At 29.2% G+C, this 20,710-nt stretch overlaps 1 protein-coding gene and 1 long non-coding RNA gene across 4 annotated transcripts; both read left to right on the forward strand.

The window, feature by feature from the left end:
- Window positions 1-1,372: 1,372 nt before the first annotated feature.
- On the forward strand, window positions 1,373-5,977 carry LOC114166543 (ethylene-responsive transcription factor-like protein At4g13040). Of its 3 annotated transcripts, none has more exons than XM_085667896.1 (7): window positions 1,373-1,507; window positions 2,264-2,386; window positions 2,514-2,593; window positions 3,561-3,645; window positions 4,487-4,667; window positions 5,445-5,566; window positions 5,685-5,977. In XM_085667896.1, exons 2-7 carry the CDS (start codon window positions 2,344-2,346, stop codon window positions 5,801-5,803), a joined length of 630 nt encoding a protein of 209 aa, XP_085524022.1. In that variant the 5' UTR covers window positions 1,373-1,507; window positions 2,264-2,343; the 3' UTR covers window positions 5,804-5,977. The 3 variants fall into 3 exon arrangements, with proteins under 3 accessions (XP_085524022.1, XP_027907092.2, XP_085524023.1); XM_028051291.2 differs by having other exon boundaries at window positions 1,395-1,547; XM_085667897.1 differs by lacking the exon at window positions 1,373-1,507 and adding an exon at window positions 1,620-1,805.
- An 8,259-nt stretch (window positions 5,978-14,236) lies between these two features.
- On the forward strand, window positions 14,237-17,404 carry LOC114166286 (uncharacterized). Its single transcript, XR_014985212.1, has 2 exons — window positions 14,237-16,355; window positions 17,188-17,404. It is a non-coding gene; the product is annotated as an uncharacterized LOC114166286 (long non-coding RNA).
- The last annotated feature ends 3,306 nt before the right edge of the window (window positions 17,405-20,710 follow it).

Raw genomic sequence — 20,710 nt, forward strand, 5'->3', positions numbered from 1 at the left:
ATTCTCTTTAAAAGAATTTCAATTTCTCCAAATAAATGATTACCTTATTGAATTATCTCATCTATAAACACCATTAATATTGTCTGGTTACTAGGACTACATCCTACTATAAAATTTGGGATAAGGACAAAATCTAACTTCACATGAAAATGATTTAAAACACATTTAACTCTTTAAATTATATAGCATAACATTATTTTTAATTATTGAGTTTTTTAAAAAAACACTAATAAAAAATATAGAAATAATATAGAAATAGTATATGAAATAAATGAGTGAATTGTTTTTGGAAAATAAAATTACTTTCTTCAAAAATATCTATTGAATAATAATAATAATAATAATAATAATAATAATAATAATAATAATGTAAGTATATAACTGATATAAAAATTCAGATTTGTCATAAGAATATGCTAAAGAATATTGAGAATATTTAACAAATAAATTATATAGTTTTTATTAGTATCCTTATGTGATTAAAGGGTTTTATTTTAATCTCAACCATTATGTAAAGATAACTCCTTTAAATCGCCAAACAATATTTCAAACTAAAAATATTATATTTGGATAAATCGTGACATATTCTTTTTATTTAACAGATATTAACCAATTCTTTCATAATATTCATTATCATCCTGTTCTTTCCATACATACTAAATTATATTTTGAATTTAATTAAAATATATTGATGATATACAATAAATTCGAAATTTTATAATTGTTTTATTTTAAAATTTATTAAAAATAGTATATCTATGCTATTTAATAAAGAAAATGTATCTTTATAACAACTTTCTAACTATTTTTTATTGAATATAACTTGTTATCAACTTATCACTATGAATAGATTATATTTTATTACTTTTTAGATTTTGTAATTATTTTTTTAAATTCAGTTAATTATCTACAATAAAAATATTGTCTATAATAAAGTTGTAAATATTATTTATTTTATAATATTTTATATGAATATTTTTTTTTTAAATTTAATAATATTTTTTTATTTTAATAATTATGATAAGAGTTATTTTTTATTATCATGAGAAAAAAATTGACACACATGTGTGGGCATGTTTTTATTTATTTTTTCTCTAATGCTGATATACAATTAGTTTTATTTATCAGTAAATAATTTTAAAACATTAAAATTTAATTTACAAACTAAGATGAAAAAAGGAAATAGGTAACATATCATAAAAAACTGCTAAGAAAATCATAATCAGAGAAATAATCTAATATAACATATTCTCCTGAATATAATAAGGGAAATCTCTCACCCATTATCTTAAAAGGGTTAATATAGTAAATTTATCATGTTTCTCAAACTCCTAACAACCTTATACCTATTTGGTTGTTTTAAAAGGGACAACACAGTCATTCAAAAATTGGATCAAAACCTTGTACACAGAACTTTCTCTCTTCATGTAATCACTTCACTACCCTTCCTTTATATATAAGTCACACTACAGAGGCTGTGGAGAAAAAGCACACACCAAACATCAAGGTGAGGGTTGATGGTAGATGTATCTGTAACAACAATTTACGTAAATCTTCATCACCTTTTCCTTCAAAAGTTGGTGCAAACCAATTTTCTTATTTTGCCTACAATGATTTCTTTTCATTGTTTTGAAATTTCTCTCTTGGCTTAGTGGGTTTTCTCTTGGATTTTTGTCTTGACCTACGTGTGAATGTCTGCTATGGTTTGTTCTCTGTGTGTGGTCAATTGGGTTTTGGTGGAACAGGTGTTTGGTTCATGGGTTGACCCAAAGCAGAGAATTCTGAGTTCGCGCAGATGAGATGATGTTTGTGTGGATGAATTATTTTATTATTTTTTGTTTCTACCAAATTAATATTATTGTGGCGTATATTAATTAATTCTGGGAATTTTACTCTGTCATGCTTTATTTTCTTCTGCAGTTTTTTGGTTTATGTCTTTGGGAAGAGTTTAGTGTTGATGTGTTTTTCATGGGCTAGTTGTACTTTGTGAGATGATATGATTGGATTACTGATTTTCATGATTACACATATAAAGGTTGTAGTGGTGGTTAAAAATGTATGGTGATGATCATGGTTTCTCTGCATTGTTATAGGTCTGTTTTTGTATGGGTTTGTCCAAGATGGCCTAAAGATGAAAGACATCTTCATTTTGATTGCATTTGCATTCTGGGATGCCTTTCTTGATGTTTATTCAATGTCTTTGTTCTCCTATGTTTATGTTCCTATTTGTTTTCTCTCTGAGAATGTTTTATTTGTCTTGCAGGTTCTCCTTCAGTATTGAAGAGGGATTGGTACTGCTATCAGTGTCCTCTAGAAAATTTGGTTGGTAGATTGAAACTAACAATGGTAAGTCTGAGAAGACGTAGACTGCTGGGACTATGTTCAGGTGAATGTTTTATAAAATATTTCATTTAATTTGGTTTATGTCTTTTTATTTTAGTCTTGAGTTTGCTTTTGTAGCTTTGAGTTTGCTAAAATTGACATTATTTACTAATTTAATTCAAACTTTGTAGGGAATAGTTCGTTTGTCACTCCCCTTCCTCTTTACTGTGAGCATCTGAGTGCTACTGAAGCTTCAGGTCAGCAAGTTCAAGTAAGTGAACAATCTAATTTTTCTGATATGACTCACTTCTCCAATCCTCTAGGAACTAATGAATGATTGCATATTTCTGTTTTGGTGCTTTTTTTATTTCCTGTAATGGTAGTATCTGAGGTTTTTGGTCCTCTTGTATTTAATGTGATAACTCTTTTTCTGTTAATATTATGTACTTCATTAATTTTATATTTTGGTGTATGTGAAATTGAGGCATAATTTAAACATCATTTATGTCATTTTCTATAATTGAAAATGTTTAAATATGTTTCACCACTATTCATTGATATAGGGTTTTTACTTTCCACTTTTCCTACAATAGTTTTGTATCAAGATTCAACAAGCACAAATCATTTGTTTATAAAATTTTCATTTATGCCTCCACATAGTTGTTTTCGGTTTACAAGAGAGGAGTTTCTCCTGTTAAGTAATAGCAGTGAAAGATAACTTGGACAAAACTAAATTGAAAAGTGATCTCCTAACATTTTTCTGTTGTCATCTCCATTTGGCTGAATGAATTGAATAACTCCTTTTTTCTAGCATTGGTTATTTGCACTTCATGCATTGCATATTGCATAAAAAAGCACAAAAATAGGTTCACACTGAATTTGATTGAACATATAATAAACTTCCAGTTATAGGCATCTGGTTTTCAACAAAGTCCACTAAATCCTATGAAAATTTCTGTTGGTGGAAAAAATCAATGTTACTAGTTACTTGTGATGGTAAAAGTATTCACTACAAGAAAGAGGAATAAAAGGATTGTTTCTGTTTGTTTATACTGTGCTTGTTCTTTACATCTGGGTTTACTTAAATCCTAAAATTTGCAACATGCTATTGTTTAATAGTAAAATCTTGATGAAATTATCCATTGATTGATACAATTAAACGTTTATTCTATCTTTTCTTTCAAATTTTTTCAATTGAGAAACTTATAATAAACAACACTTCTGTTTGTGTTTCCTAGAACACTGTCGTGAAAGATGAACCGGGATCATCAAATGCATCTGGTTCCAGCTTGTCCAAAGAGGAGTCTAGTCAACAAAGCCTAGGTTTGGTTTCCTAGACATCATGTTATTCTTTTTGTTATATCTGATCTATTTTGTTTTGTAACTGGAAAGTCAACCTAGTAAGAGATGTTCTGCTTACAAAATGTTTGTAATGCTTCTTCCCCTTTTGTTTTTTGCTATTTTTTCTTTATTATTCACTGATTCTATACAGTATGAACTGCAACAAGAAAAGTATAATGGGAAAATCATGAATAGAAGTTGGTAAGGAATAAAACTTACACAATCCTACCTTTTTTGTAATAAAGAAAAAGTGACACTCTTAGTTTGTAGGAGTTAGTAATCAGTCTTATCATAGAATGAACACAAGGTCTATCTTTTACTTATATGAGAAGGAGATGTGTTTGTCATTTTTTGTTCTGATCTGATATCATTTTAAATCACTAGTCTAATTTGATCTTAGATTGTGGTCTGTCTTTCTTATCGAACATTGTTTATGACAATGTTTTCAGATACAAATACTGAACAAGATTATTTAATAATTTTTTATTGGAACATCTGCAACTTCTTGGTTAATTCTTCATCTAATTAATTGAGCCTTTTAAACATTAATTTCATTGAGTATATATTTTCTTCACTGAAGTCCATTATAGAATATAATTTTGCATAAAACTCTTAATTGATTGACATTGAATGTTGTGCTGTGCAATGCAAATGGTACCTGACAATCATGGGTTAATTGAAAAGGTAGGAACTGTATGCTGTTTTGATCATAACATGAAATGGTCATTTAGTTTACTTTCTCTATATCTGATTTCATTTCAAATTGTCAGAGTTTTATCTTCTTTTTTTTTTAACTATAACTTACTGAAAAAGCATATATCAGGACCACCTGTTAAACGCAGAAAGCAACATTTAAGGAAACATGCTCATGATCAAGAACCATGTTTTATGAGGGGGGTCTATTACAAAAACATGAAGTGGCAGGCAGCCATAAAAGTAGACAAGAAACAGATCCATTTAGGGACAGTTGAGTCACAAGAAGAAGCTGCTCATTTATATGACAGGTATTGTTTTGAATTGTACCATATTAAGACTACGAATGGTCTTTTTAGATAACTTCTGAGTCATACTCATTTACAGAATATGCATTTCTTACAGTCGTATTGTGCTTGATAAACTGCCAAACTTTGGTATTCATTTGCTTACTTATTCAACCTTAGACAACTTACTGAGTCACAAGAAACTTACAATAATAATCTGTACATTTTAGATATTCAATTTTTATTATTGGACCTTCTACCGTATACTAATTTTTTTCTTGATTAACACTTGTAGAACTGTAGTGACCTTTAATTACTCTTTTTACAGCACCATTCATTTCTGTTTTTGAGTAGTAACATTGCATTGGGAGAAGGATTATTGTGCTATCCAAGAGAGTTATCTAGATTCCTCTGCATGTATAATCTATTCTTATGAGGCTATTTTTTTTTTAATGGAGTTTAAAAGCCATTTGCTGTGGCAAGTATGTGTATCATAGTAATTCTACATTCTCTATACTTATAAAGTCTTGTGAAGATTTAAACATTCAGTTATGTTGTTCTGCATTAGCAAGATGATTCAGAGTCTTTAACTATGTTATTTTGCAGCCCCCAATTTTATATTAAACTTTGTTACATATATGTAAAGTTCACTATCTGCAGTAGAAGTCTCAGCATGTTTGAGATTTTAATATCTTCAATGAACATGAACTAGAAAAATAGTATTAAATCTATGCATTGCAGAATTTTACTATTGTTTCATTGTACTAACTGAGCTACTACTTTGTGATCTATTTCTCTAAGGGCTGCTTTCATGTGTGGAAGAGAACCCAATTTTGAGCTTCAGGAAGAGGAGAAAATGGAATTGTGTAAACTAAAATGGGAAGATTTCTTAGCAATGACTAGACAAGCAATTATCAGCAAAAGTAATTTTCTTCCCTTTCAATTATTTTATATATATATATATATATATATATATATATATATATATATGCATTTTTAGTCTTAAATTTTAACAGTTGTTCCATACAAAATGTTCAACAGAGCATAAGAGAAAACATGGTCCTGAAGCAAAAGATGTCAATATGGAAGTTTCAGTGCATTCTGATGATAGGAAAGTAGTAAATCTAAACCAGCAAACAACAGTCTCCAAAGATCTCTGAGTTAGGTGGGAAGGATAATTCGGTTTTAAGAATTTAGATTTAACTTTTAGATTACTTTTCAATTTCATTAACGAAAAAATTGTACATGGCACAGTTCATAGCTATTTGCTTCCTTGTAATGGAGGATGAAGATTCGTTTATGTTTTATACACAACATTCTTTTTTCTTTTTGAACTGTTATTAATTCTCATTCTAGATAAATAAATCTTTAGACATATTTTTAGGCATGCCTTTTATTACACAGTAAACAACTCACATCCACTAAGAACAAAACTGATCCACTAAGAACAAAACTGAAGAACTCTCTTTATGAAATAAACAGAAAAATTGAAAAATAAATAAAATCAATTCTTTTTACTTTCTCTTAAACCCAAAGAATTTATTCATATATTAAATTAAAAAGTAATAATCAAAATCAAATAGAACAAAATCACTTATTATATATTGTTGTATATTTAAAGTTATTTTTACTGGGATCTAGAGCGTGAATTTTAAGACAAGTGACAAATTCAAGTGGTGGTTAGAGTAGTCTTGATGGAGAATATCCACTTGCAATATACTTTATGATGTCTAAGTCGGTAAGAGAGTTTTAAGATCTATAAATATATAAGAGTAGAATAGTGAGTATAAATCAGATTATACTCCCTAAGAAAATATCATATGTATTTATAGGTTTCTAGTACCATGAAATATGTTATAAAATTTGAGAATATTAGATAATATCAACAAATAATCAAATAATAAAATCTTAATGTATGTGTCATAAAATAACAATAACAAAAATATACCACTTAGCTATATTAACCATATATTTTTGTTGATATACGGTATAAAAGGAAATTTATGACATCAATATATCATATAATTAAATTGATTTCACCATATATCGTGTTAATATATGGTAATATAACCAACAAATATTTATGTTAATATTATTTAACCACCTTAGGCCAATAATGTTGAATGAGCCTTGTTGGACCATGTTCTTTAGTGTATTTGTTGGGTTGGGTAAGTATACAAACCCCCCAAGTTCGGGAGTTTGATTGGCAGGTGGAACGAACTCGTTGCGATTATAATGGGCCCTTTGGCTGAGTTGTAGTCAGCTTTGTGCTTGCAGGTGGATTGAGTTGTTGTGACTGTAGGTGACCTTTTGGCCCGAGCTGTAGTCGGTTTTATGCTTGTAGGTGGATTGAGTTGTTGCGACTGTAGGTGATTGTCTTTGATTGTGATGTAGTCGGTTTATTGATGCAAGTGTCGTCTTAGGCATTTTGAACTGCCATTTTAGGTAGCTTTTTGTGCTCTTGTTTAAGTAGACTTTGTATGTGCTACCGTGTTAGGCATGTTTTGCATGTGCTGCCGTCTTAGGAAGACTTTGTATGTTATGTCGTCTTAGGCAGGTTTTATATGTGTTGTCATCTTAGGTAGGTTTTACATGTGTTGTCATCTTAGATAGGCTTTATATGTGCCAAAAACTTGTTACAATATTGACAACTGTACCAAATCGTACAAGTAATAAAGTGGATAAGTCCAGATATCGTTTTCCCAAGAGACTTGTGTAACACTCAACAACTCTTGCAATTTACACTTAATTGGACAACAAAGTTCACAAAAATACAAAGAAACTATTTTTGTATTTTTATCAAAAGTTGTTGTGCAACATAAATTTAACATAGAATATTTACAATTTTCAAGATTAGATTTCATTCACTTCATTCTCATGCATTCTTAGATATCTCAATTCCAATTTGATGTCAAAATCAACTCACAAATATACCCAAATCTATTCCAAGTGACATTGAATGTATGATAACTATCAAGTTCCAATCCCTTGAATCCTCAACAAGCAATCATGCATCAAGTTTAAGAGTTTTAAGATTACTAATGAATCAAGTTCTATGCATAGATACAATAATCCATTAGGTATTTAACTTTAGTTATAGGCTCCAAAGATATTTCCCAAAAGAACCAACAATCAAGGCATAGGTGATTAAGTCATAATAAGCATTAAGCATAGAAATCAAATACTAACAATGAATTGGAAAAAATATATGTATTAACATCGCAAAATACACAAGAAATCATATTATTACATTTAATACCAACAAATAGGTTTAACTCTCAATGGTGGAGAACATGTTTACAAGATTGAAGAATAAGGAAGAAATTGAAACCATAGGATCTCTCCCAAGGTCCTTAGTAACTGCTCCATGACCTTATCTTTCCTAACAAGAGTTTTCCTCATACCCTTACTACAAACTTTCCAATAGAAATCCTAAAAATGATTTTACATTCTTAGCCATGACATTAACACTCCGCTAGAGAATATCATTCGTACTTTATCCTCTCTCACTTGAGTTTCTCGTTGTACCTTGTTATAGAGTCAATCATTTATTGATCTATTAGCATTTTCAGGCATTAAAGATTTTGTGGTCATCTTGATTTAGACCAATTTATAAGTTATCATCATTGTGAACTTCATCAAAACTCCATCTCTGAGTTGGTATATTAGACTTTCTTTTAAGAATCGAGTTATTGTCTATTTGATGGAAAATGTCAAGTTCTGATGAGAGAGATTGAGAGAGGAGAAACACACCACATAAAGGAAGTTATTTTTAATTCAAGTTTATGTATTATTTTTATTGTGTTTGAGATAGTTTTCAAATGATTTTTCATCCAAACATATATGTTGCTCTTAATGCTTTTAAAATAGTTTTCTGATGACCTTTTAATTTGAGCTATGCATTGTTTTTTTAATCTATTCCTCATGCTTAATAACATTGAGGTTAAATAATTTCATTGGTCTTCATTTTCGTATGGAAATCTCAAGTAGGTTTCATTCTTTTAATTTGTCTCAATTTGGTCCTTATTTTGGAAAGTTTGTTATAATTAGGTCCTTTTTGTTACTAATAACAACGTTTCAGCTTGTTTGTTTCTTTTTTAATTTTTTTTATAATTAAAAAAATGTTATGTGTCAAATTCACATTGTGCCACGTGGTAGAGGCAATATGATGTGGTCGTGGCAGTGCCACGTGTCATTGTTTAATGTGAAAATTCTCAATTTAGTCCATATATTTGTTATTTTGTCATAATTTGGTGCTAATTTTTTTTAAAAATTGCATCAATTTCATCCCTATTCAAATATTTATATATAAATAATTTCTAGAAAAATGTTAGAGTTGATTTAAAAATAACAACTTCATAAATTGAAATGTAAAATTTTAATTAAATATATTTATTCTAAATTTTTATAAAATTGTTTTAAAATTTTATATTTAAATTTATAAAATTGTTATTTTTAAAGTAACTCTAACATTTATCTATATTATATATATATATATATATATATATATATATATATATATAAATATTTAAAACAAAATTTAAATAAAGTTCAATGTAAAATATAAATTTAAATAAACTTAATTTCATTAAAAATATCAATTATAATAAAAATATCATTGTAAAATTTATATAAAAAATAAATTTGGCCTCAATTTGGATAGAGATGAAATTGCTTCAATTTTAAAAAATTGGAACCAAATTGATGCAAAATAACAAATACAGATACTACATTGCAAATTTTCACGTTCAATAGTGACACATGACACTGCTACATCACACAACCTCTTCCATGTGGCACAATGTCAATTTGACACGTGACAATTTTTTTTAAATATTAAAAAATTTAAAAAATTAAAAAAACTAGGAGTTGACACGTGACACATAATTCATGACTTGTTATTATATTATTAACGGAAATCACCTAATTAAAATAAAATTTTCAAAATAAGAACCAAATTAAAATAAATAAAAGTAATGAAATCTATTTAAAATTTCTCAATAAAAATGGGATCGATAGAATTATTTAACCTAACATTGACACTCTTATTAATATTTATTATCCCATCGAGACCCAAAGTATTTGGTTTTTTATTCATTAAGAAATCTGATCAATAGAATTAAGATACACTAACGTCAACAATGTGGTGATTTTTTTTTTTCAAAATAGCACGGTTTCCCTTTTTATTTTCTCACATAGCATGCTCTGCCTAATATTTATAGCAATAGCACAATTTTGAAATTGGTTTAGAGGTTGGTTTCTGGAGAATCGAATTCTAACTTCATTTATGTTGAACATGACTTGAAAACCAGTCACAATTCAATTTCTGGAAAACCGAATTCTGAATTGGATTTTTTTTATTTTTAATTTTCGTTTTTATTAAAATTAAAAGAATTTTTTTATTTTTTTATTTTTAATTAAAAAGGAAGGAAAAATATTCTAAAATGTAATAACTGATTTAATATTTTGAAATAATTAAATATTTTAAAATATATACATTTATATTTTTAAATAAATTAAGTTTTTTATTATTTCACATGTAATATATACATAAATTAAAAATTATATTTTAAAAATAAAGGAATAAATAATCGATCAAAAATTATTTGTGAAAAGGAAAAAAATATTTAATTGTACAATAATTTAAACTAAAATAATTATTTAAAAAACAGTTAATTATTTAAAACTTCACACGTCAAATTTTAATATCAAATATTAACTACAAATCATCCATGCCTAATTTATAAACTTTCAACAACAACAAAATGATAATCAAATCAATTTATTTTACAATATAATTTTGCAATCAAATATTTTTTTCCTTCACCAACAACTTTTCAATCAATTATTTATTACTTTTGAACATGTAATTTTTAATAATCTATACGTTACATTTCAAATAATAATAAACTTAATTTATTTTGAAATATAATTATACATTTTTCAATATTTAATTATTTCAAAGAATTACATATGTAACATCCCAAAAACTGGATAACCTCAGATTAATAAAACGTCACATACATGAATGTTCAAAGACTATAGAGTTTGGAGTATGAAGGTACACCGAACACCAAACATACCCATTTTACATAAAAAAAATGCCCCACACGGCCCAAAACAAAGTACACAGGTGAAAAATAGTAGTTCTAGGTCTTCTACAAACAAGACCATCATAAGTAATAAAACTCCTTCCGATGGTCTCCACAGTGGGCCCAATACCCGACCATAACCATCAAGCTGCAGCATCCCTACTATCATTGCCACTGTCAGGGGTTCTCACATCTGCTCACATCAATAAAATTGATGATCATCGCAAAGGAGGAAAACCACACACAACCATACAAACAAGCGAAAGGGTAAGCTAGAGCACAAGATTTTTACATCATAACACACAACGTCCAATCACATAGTCAAGCATAAATAATGAAAAACCACACAGGAGATACCAAACCATTTAAAACTCCAATACTAGACAATTCGGATACGCATAATGAGGCACCACCACAAAATAGTGGAATTATGTCCTAGTAGTGAGGCGTCACCACGAGGCCTTCGTGGAATTACACCCTTACAAGAGGCACCACCACATGGCCTTTGTGGAATTACATCCTGGTTGTGAGGCACCACCACGTTATCCTCGTGGAATTACGTCCTGTTGTTGAGGCACCACCATGGATTCCCCCTAGGAGGGCCCATAGAATTACGTCCATTAAGTGGGGCACCACCATAAGCTCTCCCTACAAGAGCCATGGAATTACGTCCTACTCACACTTTGTACGTGTTTCACCAACCAATCAGAAAGTTCCCATAATACCAACATCATGCATAAACAACAATTCATACATCTCATGCTTCCCAATTCAAACAGTAAGCAACCATATCAGTGGGCCATTCACATCGTAGTACAAAACCTGTCCCAGCCTCGCTCAGGCTAGAAGACCTCGCTCAAGCGAGAGATCCTCTCGCTTAGGCGAGCCCCTCCTCGCCTAGGCGAGAGCTCGAGCCTTTGAACAACGGCCCCTACGGATTCTCGCTTAGGTGAGTACCTTCTCGCCTAGGCGAGATCACGCTTCACTCAAAAAAGAAATCCAGTCGCCTGGGCGACAGTTTGCACATAAAAGCTTGGGCGAGCCTTTGTTAGTCTCGCCTGGGCGAGACACGCTCACTTGGGCAAGAAAAATAGTGCCCACCACTGTTCACTCGCGGAAACACAGAACGCGACACCAAAAGAAATCATGCTTTCACTAATATCACACAATCAACCACGAACATACATCACACATATGATTCAGACCCAGAAGCATACAAAGATTACAGATAACTACAAACTCAAGCTTCCCTTACCTGGAAAGGGTTTAACAGAGGATTCTGACACCACAGTAGTGAGTACATCAGCTCCAAGAACAATTTAAGGAGTTGGAAAACAGTGGAACCATTTAAAATAGGCTACCAAGGTGAACCCTAGTTAGACTCAAGACTATAAAGCTGAAAACAAAGAAGACACAGGGAAAAATTACTTACATGAGCAGAAACAATGGAGTTGCGTGAGCTCGAAGAGGGAAATGTTCAAACCCTAGTAGAGCTTCTGTTAGAAGAAAAAAGTATTTGAGAAAGGGAACGTTTGCAAATGAGTGCAGAATGGGAAACCCTGACTGCTTTAGGGGCCTTGGCACCCTATGGGCCAGCCTTTAGGCCCATCTGCTTAGGATAAGTTCTTAAAATAAGACAAGAAAATAAAAGGTCTTACAACATCAATCACAAATAACAATTACTAAATTAATTTATTATAATTCTTACAATTAATTTTTTTCCCTTTCTTTAAGAATAAAACTAAATAAATAAAAAATAAATTTTAGATTTCTCTTCAATTTTTAAAAAACAAAAATTAAAAAAAATATATTTAACTCAGTTTCCAGAAATGAAATTGTAACTCGTTTTGGGATAATTTAAGAAAAAGAATAAGGTGCGGATTTAGTTTTTAAGAAACCGAATTCTGACCTATTTTTAAAAGTGTGCTAGATTACCGAATAAAATATATGTACTTTGGGTGATTATCTTTTATATCCGTACTATTACAGAAGAAAAATTCACAATGTGGCCCACACTCTTCACCTTTAAATAGTTAGAAGTATTTTAGACATTTTTCATTGTAGATTAACACCTCAAAACAACACAAAAAAGACAGAAGAACTCTGCTTATGAAATATAAAAACTGAAAAATAAATAAAATCCATTCTTTATACTTCTCTTTGAAAGATTTTATTCATCTATTAAATTAAAAATTAATAATAAAAACAAAATAGAATAAAATCAATTATGATATATTGTTGTATATTTAGAGTTAATTAATAATTTACAAGTATATTTGAATATATTTAATTTTTTAAAAAATAAAATGTTTTACACTATTATAATATTGAGAAAAGTCACAAATTGTAGTTACTCGTGATAAAAATTAAATATAACTCTTTTCTCTTTTATATTAAAATTTTATTTTTTATATCAGGGGAGATGAAGAGGTAGGGAATGGAAAACCATGTGTTGGATATGGGATAGAATGAGAATATAATATCTAAATTTTCCTTAACTGTATATATTTTTTATGCTAGGTATAGAACATTAGTTGAGAGAATTAAAATAAATTATTTTATTGCTTTTTAATAATATTTATGAAAAGATAAAGAGAAGACAAATAAATAAAATTATTTATAAAAACCAAATATTGAATATAGAGCGAAATTAGTCATTTTTTTTCAAAATAATCCCTATAAATCTACCCATTACTCTCCCTGCCACACTTTGTCTCTTAAAATGTTCACTATAAATAATCACAAATCACTTAAATTAGATACACACGATCCTCACAAGTAATCTCTGATCAATTTTCACAAAGCTCACCAATAATATATACATGACTTGTACAAAATTGTAAATGTTGTGAACAATTAAAATTTGGATCACTCACATGTATTTAGTCTTATACTCAATATATTTAATTTTTAACACAAGAGGTATGTTAAAATTTTCACATCAACTACAAATAATTACAAATCAAAATAAATTGTGAAGATAAATTATAGTTCAATTCACTTTTTAGTGTTTGATTTTTTTAGTTGTTTGTAAATTAATTCTTTGTTTGAGTTCTCATAGTTGATTCTCGGAAAGACTTAATTCTTTTTTAACTTTTTCTATAAACAGTTATACTTTAAAAATAAAATAAAAATATTTTTTTAAAATTTATAATAAATTTAAATTAAAATTATATAAAATTATGAATTGTTTAATTTTTTTAAAATTAAATTAATATTAAATATAAATTGTGACGCGCAACCGGTCATATTTTTTCATGTCTTTTATGTGAGTTGTTTTCATTATATATAGTTTTACACCACATTGAAGATCATTTTAATTTTTTTTAGCTATAAATTTATTTTATCTTATAAATAATATTGATAACTCTTTTAGTAATTTATAATATTTTTGAAATGTTAGTAAAAGGAAAGGATATGTTAACAACCAAAATTTGACTACTTATTTTACAACCTGACTTGACATTTCATATTTGATTTTTTAATTTGTTTTCTAAAAATTCACAATGGCAGCAACTAGGTTAAATAATTCGCAACTTGTATTTCATTCGTATACTGACAGCACCATTACATTTTCTCTCTCTCACAAAACCCTCTCGCCGCAATGAAAACCAAGAAGTTTCAGCTTCGTTTCTCGCTAGCCGACAACGTGACGTGTCGGAGGCGTTGGATCCGACAGTTCGATTGATGTATCTGACCAACTAAGGAGACTTAGACAAGATTGAGGAACTGTTGGACGCGAGAGCGACATCAATTTCACCGACATTGACCGTCGCACCGCACTCCACATCGCTGCCTGCTAGGAACGCACCGACGTTGTTAACTTGTTGCTACGATGAAGCGCTGAAGTTGATCCGCCAGACTGCTGGGGCAGCATCGTAATTTCACTTCTCGTCCTCTTTCATTATTCTTCTTGTACGTTGTCACTGATTTTTGGATTGGATTGCTTAACGGCCTCTCGCTGATCCAATGTACTATAAAAACCAAGACGTCGTGAAGATTTTGGATAAACATAGTACAAAACCTTTGGTTAGTCTCTTGTTTTCCTTTTCTTCTTTATATTAGATGTAAAATTGTTTGTTATTCGTCTCGAGTTTAGTTAACAGGTGCTTTTACAGGCAATATTATCTTCGGATAGACTTTTAGGAATTTTATTATAAAAGTGAAACACAATTAACATGCATAGCCGATTGGTGATTGGATAACAATGTAAAAGTTTAAACTGCTCAGCATGGATTTGGACACTTCAATGTTACATTTATGTGAAATTCAAATCTTTAATTAAAAAAGCAAGAATTCACAAATCTTTAATTAAAAAAACAAGAACATAGTTAGAGAATTTAAATAGTAAAATGTGGATATTTTAATACATTTCATTCGTTGAGAATTTAAATAGTAAAATGTGGATATTTGAATACATTTCATTCGTTCCTTTGTTGGTTGCTTGTTTATTATTTCCCAATTTCTTTTCAATCCTAAAAGTGTGTCCTACTTTTGTATATAATTTTATATGTTTTCTATTTAACCCTTATATTTTTTCTTGCAACTATTATTGCTGCATTCATGGTTAATCTATTACCCATATGTTTTCTTGCAGCTATTATTGCTGCATTCATGGTTAATCTACTACCCAAACATAAAATTTTCTTATTTATATTATCTATTGTTTCCATTTTGTGATTCAACTTTTATAGTTTGACAGCCTGTGATGAAATGTTTGCCTTTTTTTTTCTCCTCTCCCCCACAAGCATATACTAGTTTCCATTCTCTTCTTTCCCTCCAACTATACTCCCTTGACGTGTTGTTTTCATGCTTAAAGTTCGGGTGAACAACCCTTTTAGTTGCATTTGTGTTTTTGTTTTTGTTGATAATGAGCCAAAGAAGCAAGAATTGTGGAGGCATGAAGTAGAGGATGTTTTTGTTTGTGGGGTTGGTGATATTGAAATGGGTTGGTGGTATTCACTCTTCACATAAGCTTGCTTACTTTGACATTAATCTAGTAGATTAAATTAATGGAAAAAATCATTTTAGTCTCCTTTCATGGAATGGAAACTTTTCTTCGTTTTTAATGTGATTCACAATTTGAAAACTAGAAATAATTAAATAGTTACGAACATAAGTTTTAACGATAATTATTTATTGATTTTGTTGTTTAGTTATTGACACACTCCTTAAGTGAAAGTAGATACTGACCATCCCAATGATCAATGAGAAAAAAAAATATGATCAATTCTCCTTAGTTGACATCATTGCATGTTAGAGTAATTATATGTGATCCTATTTGTTTGAGAGCAAAATGGAAAGGTCTTACGGTGTTAATTAACATGTTATATCATAAAGAAAATGTAACTTAACAAACCTGACAAATGTTCTTGGAGGTTTCCTTTTGAAAGATATTCATAAATAAGTGCTTTAGCATCACCTTCATCACAATACCCGACAAGAGAAACCACATTTCTATGATGAACAAGTGTTGCAAATTCAAGAAAAGAAGAAAAAAAATAGGACTATTTAATCAATTGTTCCATCTAACCTTTGACTTAAACTCTTTATAACCTTGATTTGATGACAAAGAGAGTTTCTTTACAGCAACTCGTTCACCACTTTGCAAAGTGCCAAGGTAAACTTCACCAAATCCACCTTTTCCAATGATTGTTTTGAAACCATCTAACATCTGACTTAAACTCCTTATACTTTTTGATTTTTTGTGCTTTGTTTTATGATAGCATATATTAGGCATTGTTTATGGTATGATGGAGTTTTTGTTTTGTTCATGGTTGTCCAATATGTGGTGGAACATGGGTTCATGCTATATAGTTGGCTTCATGTCAAAATTCATGAGTTTCTCATTTGGTCAAGGAAAAAGGAGATGTTTAGAGTGATGAACTCAACAACTAGTGACCAAGCAACTGAGTGTTAAAATAGATGTCTAGCGTTGTTCTAGATAATACAATTTAGCTTCCTCACCAACCTTCAATATCTCCCTCATAATATTGTTTTCGTTTATCATATTTAGTTGAGTTTCTTTAGCATATTTTAGCCATCATGAAGAAACTGATCTTAATTCTGTTGTGGACAAAAGAAGAGGTACGAATACTTTTACATCTTAATCTTTCTTCAATACAGAATGGTAGAATTAGGAGTACATGAGCTATTCTAATTTGTGACATTCTTCTTCTTAATTTCTCTTTATAGATTGGTATGTAGAATTGAATTTATCATTTTCATTAAAATGACTAGATTTCTTTTTAGAAGAATGTAAGTAGTCTACTATCTTTTTTCCTTGGAAAGATATTATTAAATTCATTCACGAAGGGGAGTTCAATAACAAAGCTATAAACAAGACTAGTTATTCAAGTTTTGAATTATAAGAACATTACTTTTTACGTAATGTGGTTTTTATTTGCATCATGCTTGAATATAACTTGTATATATTGTTTTCTTTTGAATAGGCCCTTGGTCATTCGAGTAATTCAAGTTCAAGTTCCCAAGGCCTAATGTGAAAGAAGAAAATTCGTTTTTAGAACCAGATAGGATTGTGCCGCAACAAAGTTTTTATATTTAGAACATTATGTATTTTCTTTTTTCAACATGATGTATTTTCTATTTTTATATTTACATTGTAATCGTCAATACTTTATCAAATCATCAATAAAATTATTTTGGTAATTTTTTGTGTACTTTATGAATTTCTATATTTTATTTATCTTTTATTATAAAAATAGTTTCATTAAATTAATAAATTATAAATCCAGATGGGTAATTATAAATAAAGGAGGTTTCAAACTCCCATAAAATAATAGACAAGATGATAGTCAATAATGAAAGAGGTTAAATTAAAATCCTCCACAAAATAACCTCCGCAATATAATTCGGATAGTAGGGGTAGTTCAAAATCTCTACAAATGACTTGTGGCGACTCTAACTGTAGATGTGATCACTAAAGACCAAATAAGTGCTTGTTTATGTTACCTGATTTTCACATTGTAAAGCCTTGTTAAGAAAACATATTCGGGGCATTCTAATGTATTGAATCATACATACAAATTTTACTCTTATGTCTTTTACGAGTAACTTCTATATATGAAAGGATGACAGAATATAATATAATAAAATTAGAATATTATAGAATAATACAAATCAAGCGTTTGATGCATATGATAACAAACTAAATAATTTTAGGATATAACATTAATTATATTTAAATTACAAATTATTATTCAAATGTTATAAAAATTGACTTAGTTTGAGTTTTTTATAAATTATGAAAACAAACAAAAGAATTTAACTAAATTATACAATTTTAAATTTTATTTATATAACTATAAAAAATATTAAAAAAAATATATAAATACTTAGTATTCAATTCAATATTCTAATATATGTGAATCTATGTGACACAATAAGTATAAATATAAATACATATAAATACATATAAGTATAACTATATTTCAATAATTAGGAAAAAAATATTTTAAGTACCATCATAATGGGTGAATATTTTATATAAAGAATACACAACATGGAGAGAAAATTATCGTATGCATAGGTTGTTACAAACCTAACTCAGTTCCTTTTGGGATAAGAAATACACTATAGTGGCATGATAGGATACATGACAAAGTAACATTAACAATCAATGTTGACACATCAAACATCATATTACAATAGGATAGGATAATTATCATAATCCTTTCCACCAAACAGAACCTAAAAGCTACCAATTCATATGAATGTTACAAATGACTTCAGTTTACTACATGAAAAATGTAAGTATAACATGTTATAAACCAACTATCTTGTGCTGCTATATGTTTGGTGAAAGCAAATGGATTGTTCCATGGATCTCAACACATCCCTTTAAAAGAAAGGAATTTGGGCTTGAAGCATGGAAATGCATCATCCCAATCGTGTCTTATGCTAAAATCAACTTACAAGTGGCAAGATTGATATCCTGAACAAAACATAAAATATTATAAATTTATTTAGAAAAATTGATTCTGGTTTCAACAGGGAAAACATGCAATATGAAATAACTAGATAAAATAAGATGCTGTATGATAATTCACATCTTTGTAAGCTACTGTTTCTATTTTATGTTTTCTTCTTGGTCAAATTCTGCATGCTTCATGCTCTAAGCAGTCAGTTTTGAGATCACCACACTTTGCATTCCACATCTTTGTCTATAGCCAATGAGGGATAAACTCTATTGGTTATACAAATGCTCCCTTTTCCCCCAAAAGTCTCAATAATGGAACAATCAATATGCATAACATGAACCTATATGCATCAAACTAGCAAGCACAAGATAAAACAAAAAGGGTAATCTTTATCATTAGCAATAAACATACCAAAGTTCTTAGTGAAATAGTTTTTTGCTTGGAGTCTATGTCAAAGATGGTTCCATATTATGATTTATCAAGATTCTGCTGATGAAGATTTGTGAAGTGTACACAACTCTCAAAATCTCAAGTCTCAATCATAAATCACCAGTGCAATTTCCAATCCTAGTAGTAAAGTAGTAATATTATATGTAACTTTAAGTGTAATTTTTTGGGTTTTGACTAGTCATATTTTACTTTGGTTGTTATTTTCGAATTGTGCCTTGGTTCTCATGTTTATTTTATCATTTGAAAGTTGTCTAGATGGTTAGTTAACAGTTCTAGAAACTAGGTTTGTACAATTTTAAGGTTTTAGCTATTTTAGTCACTAGTTTTAGGTCTTAATTAGTCATATTATGAGTTTTTGGTAGTTTATGTAATGTGAGTTGTTTCTTTGCTATATTTTACCCTTTTAAACTTGTTAGGGCAGTTTCTTTACAGATTGTTATGGTAGTTTAATGCAGTTTTCAGTTATACCACTTTTAGCCCATTCTACTTACTAGTTTTGACAACTTTGACCTCTGTTGGTTGTCAGGTTCATAACTTTCTCCACAATAATCCAATTGAGTTGATTCTTTTGGCATTGGATTCTTGATTCAATTATCTTTAATTTTAATGTAAAAACATATTTTTTGGATTTCTATGGTAGGTGCAGTTTATATTTAAAAAGTGGAAAATAGTTTGGGGTTTTGCTATAAAATAGTGCATTTTTAGGTGTTTAAAAATCAGATTTTGCATGCTTTTTTCTTTTAGTTAAGTGGCTTAAGTATTAATAGTCTTTTACCATTTGGGACTTGCTTAGATAGTGAATATTAGGTATAAATAGCTTAAGTTTTCATTTTGATTCTTTGTAGTATAGTAGTAGAATTAGTTGATGTCTCTAGTGCATTTTTTTTTGTGTGCATACTTCAAATTTTCTTTCTTTAATGGTTCGTGACTTTTAGCTCAAATTTGTTCTTCCATATATCATTTACAATGTGTTGAAGTAGTTGCACGATAGTTACATTTGCTAGTTGGTATAGTTTTACATTTTAGCCTGTTTTAGCCTATTTTAGTTGAAGTTTTGTGTTTTGCAAATCAAATGTAGGTTATAACCAAGACTAAAGGAGTGCTAAAAGACTAAAAAGTGCTAAAAAACAAGCAAATAGCTTGAATTATAGTTTTTTGCTTTTGTAAATGAGTTGAAAGAAAATTTGATGAATTATCACACAAGGATTGATTGAACTAAATATAATAAGAATATAATGTTTTTTATTCTATTGACAATGAATATCTAACTAAATTTAAGGTTTTTATAGACCTTGGTAGGAAGATTTCCTACAAGATTGAAGCTCAGAGAGCCATACATTATCTGAAATTCATTCTTGGGAACTAGTGCTGCATGTCTCTGTGAATATTATTCATGAAATAATGTACATTAACATGAAGATAGAGACATAAACTATGTTGAGTAACATTTGATCACTATTAAAGCTAATTAAAAGGTTTTAGAGCTACTACAAACATTCAAACTTGCACTTACTTCATCAAAACTCAGATTCAATAATTTCAAAAGTCGAAGAAGGCTTCTTTCAATGTTGAACTAGTTAACAGA

The sequence above is a fragment of the Vigna unguiculata genome, chromosome 10 (assembly GCF_037176805.1).
Source record: "Vigna unguiculata cultivar grain cowpea cultivar isolate G323 ecotype 2 chromosome 10, ASM3717680v1, whole genome shotgun sequence".
In the NCBI taxonomy this organism is placed as follows: Eukaryota; Viridiplantae; Streptophyta; class Magnoliopsida; order Fabales; family Fabaceae; genus Vigna; species Vigna unguiculata.

Bases quoted from the DNA above. Each gene is read 5' to 3' on its own strand.
- LOC114166543 (XM_085667896.1), top strand. From the start codon at position 2,344: ATGGTAAGTCTGAGAAGACGTAGACTGCTGGGACTATGTTCAG. The intron at 2,594-3,560 runs GTAAGTGAACAA...TGTGTTTCCTAG, and splicing joins CTTCAGGTCAGCAAGTTCAA to AACACTGTCGTGAAAGATGA. The intron at 3,646-4,486 runs GTTTGGTTTCCT...AGCATATATCAG, and splicing joins GTCTAGTCAACAAAGCCTAG to GACCACCTGTTAAACGCAGA.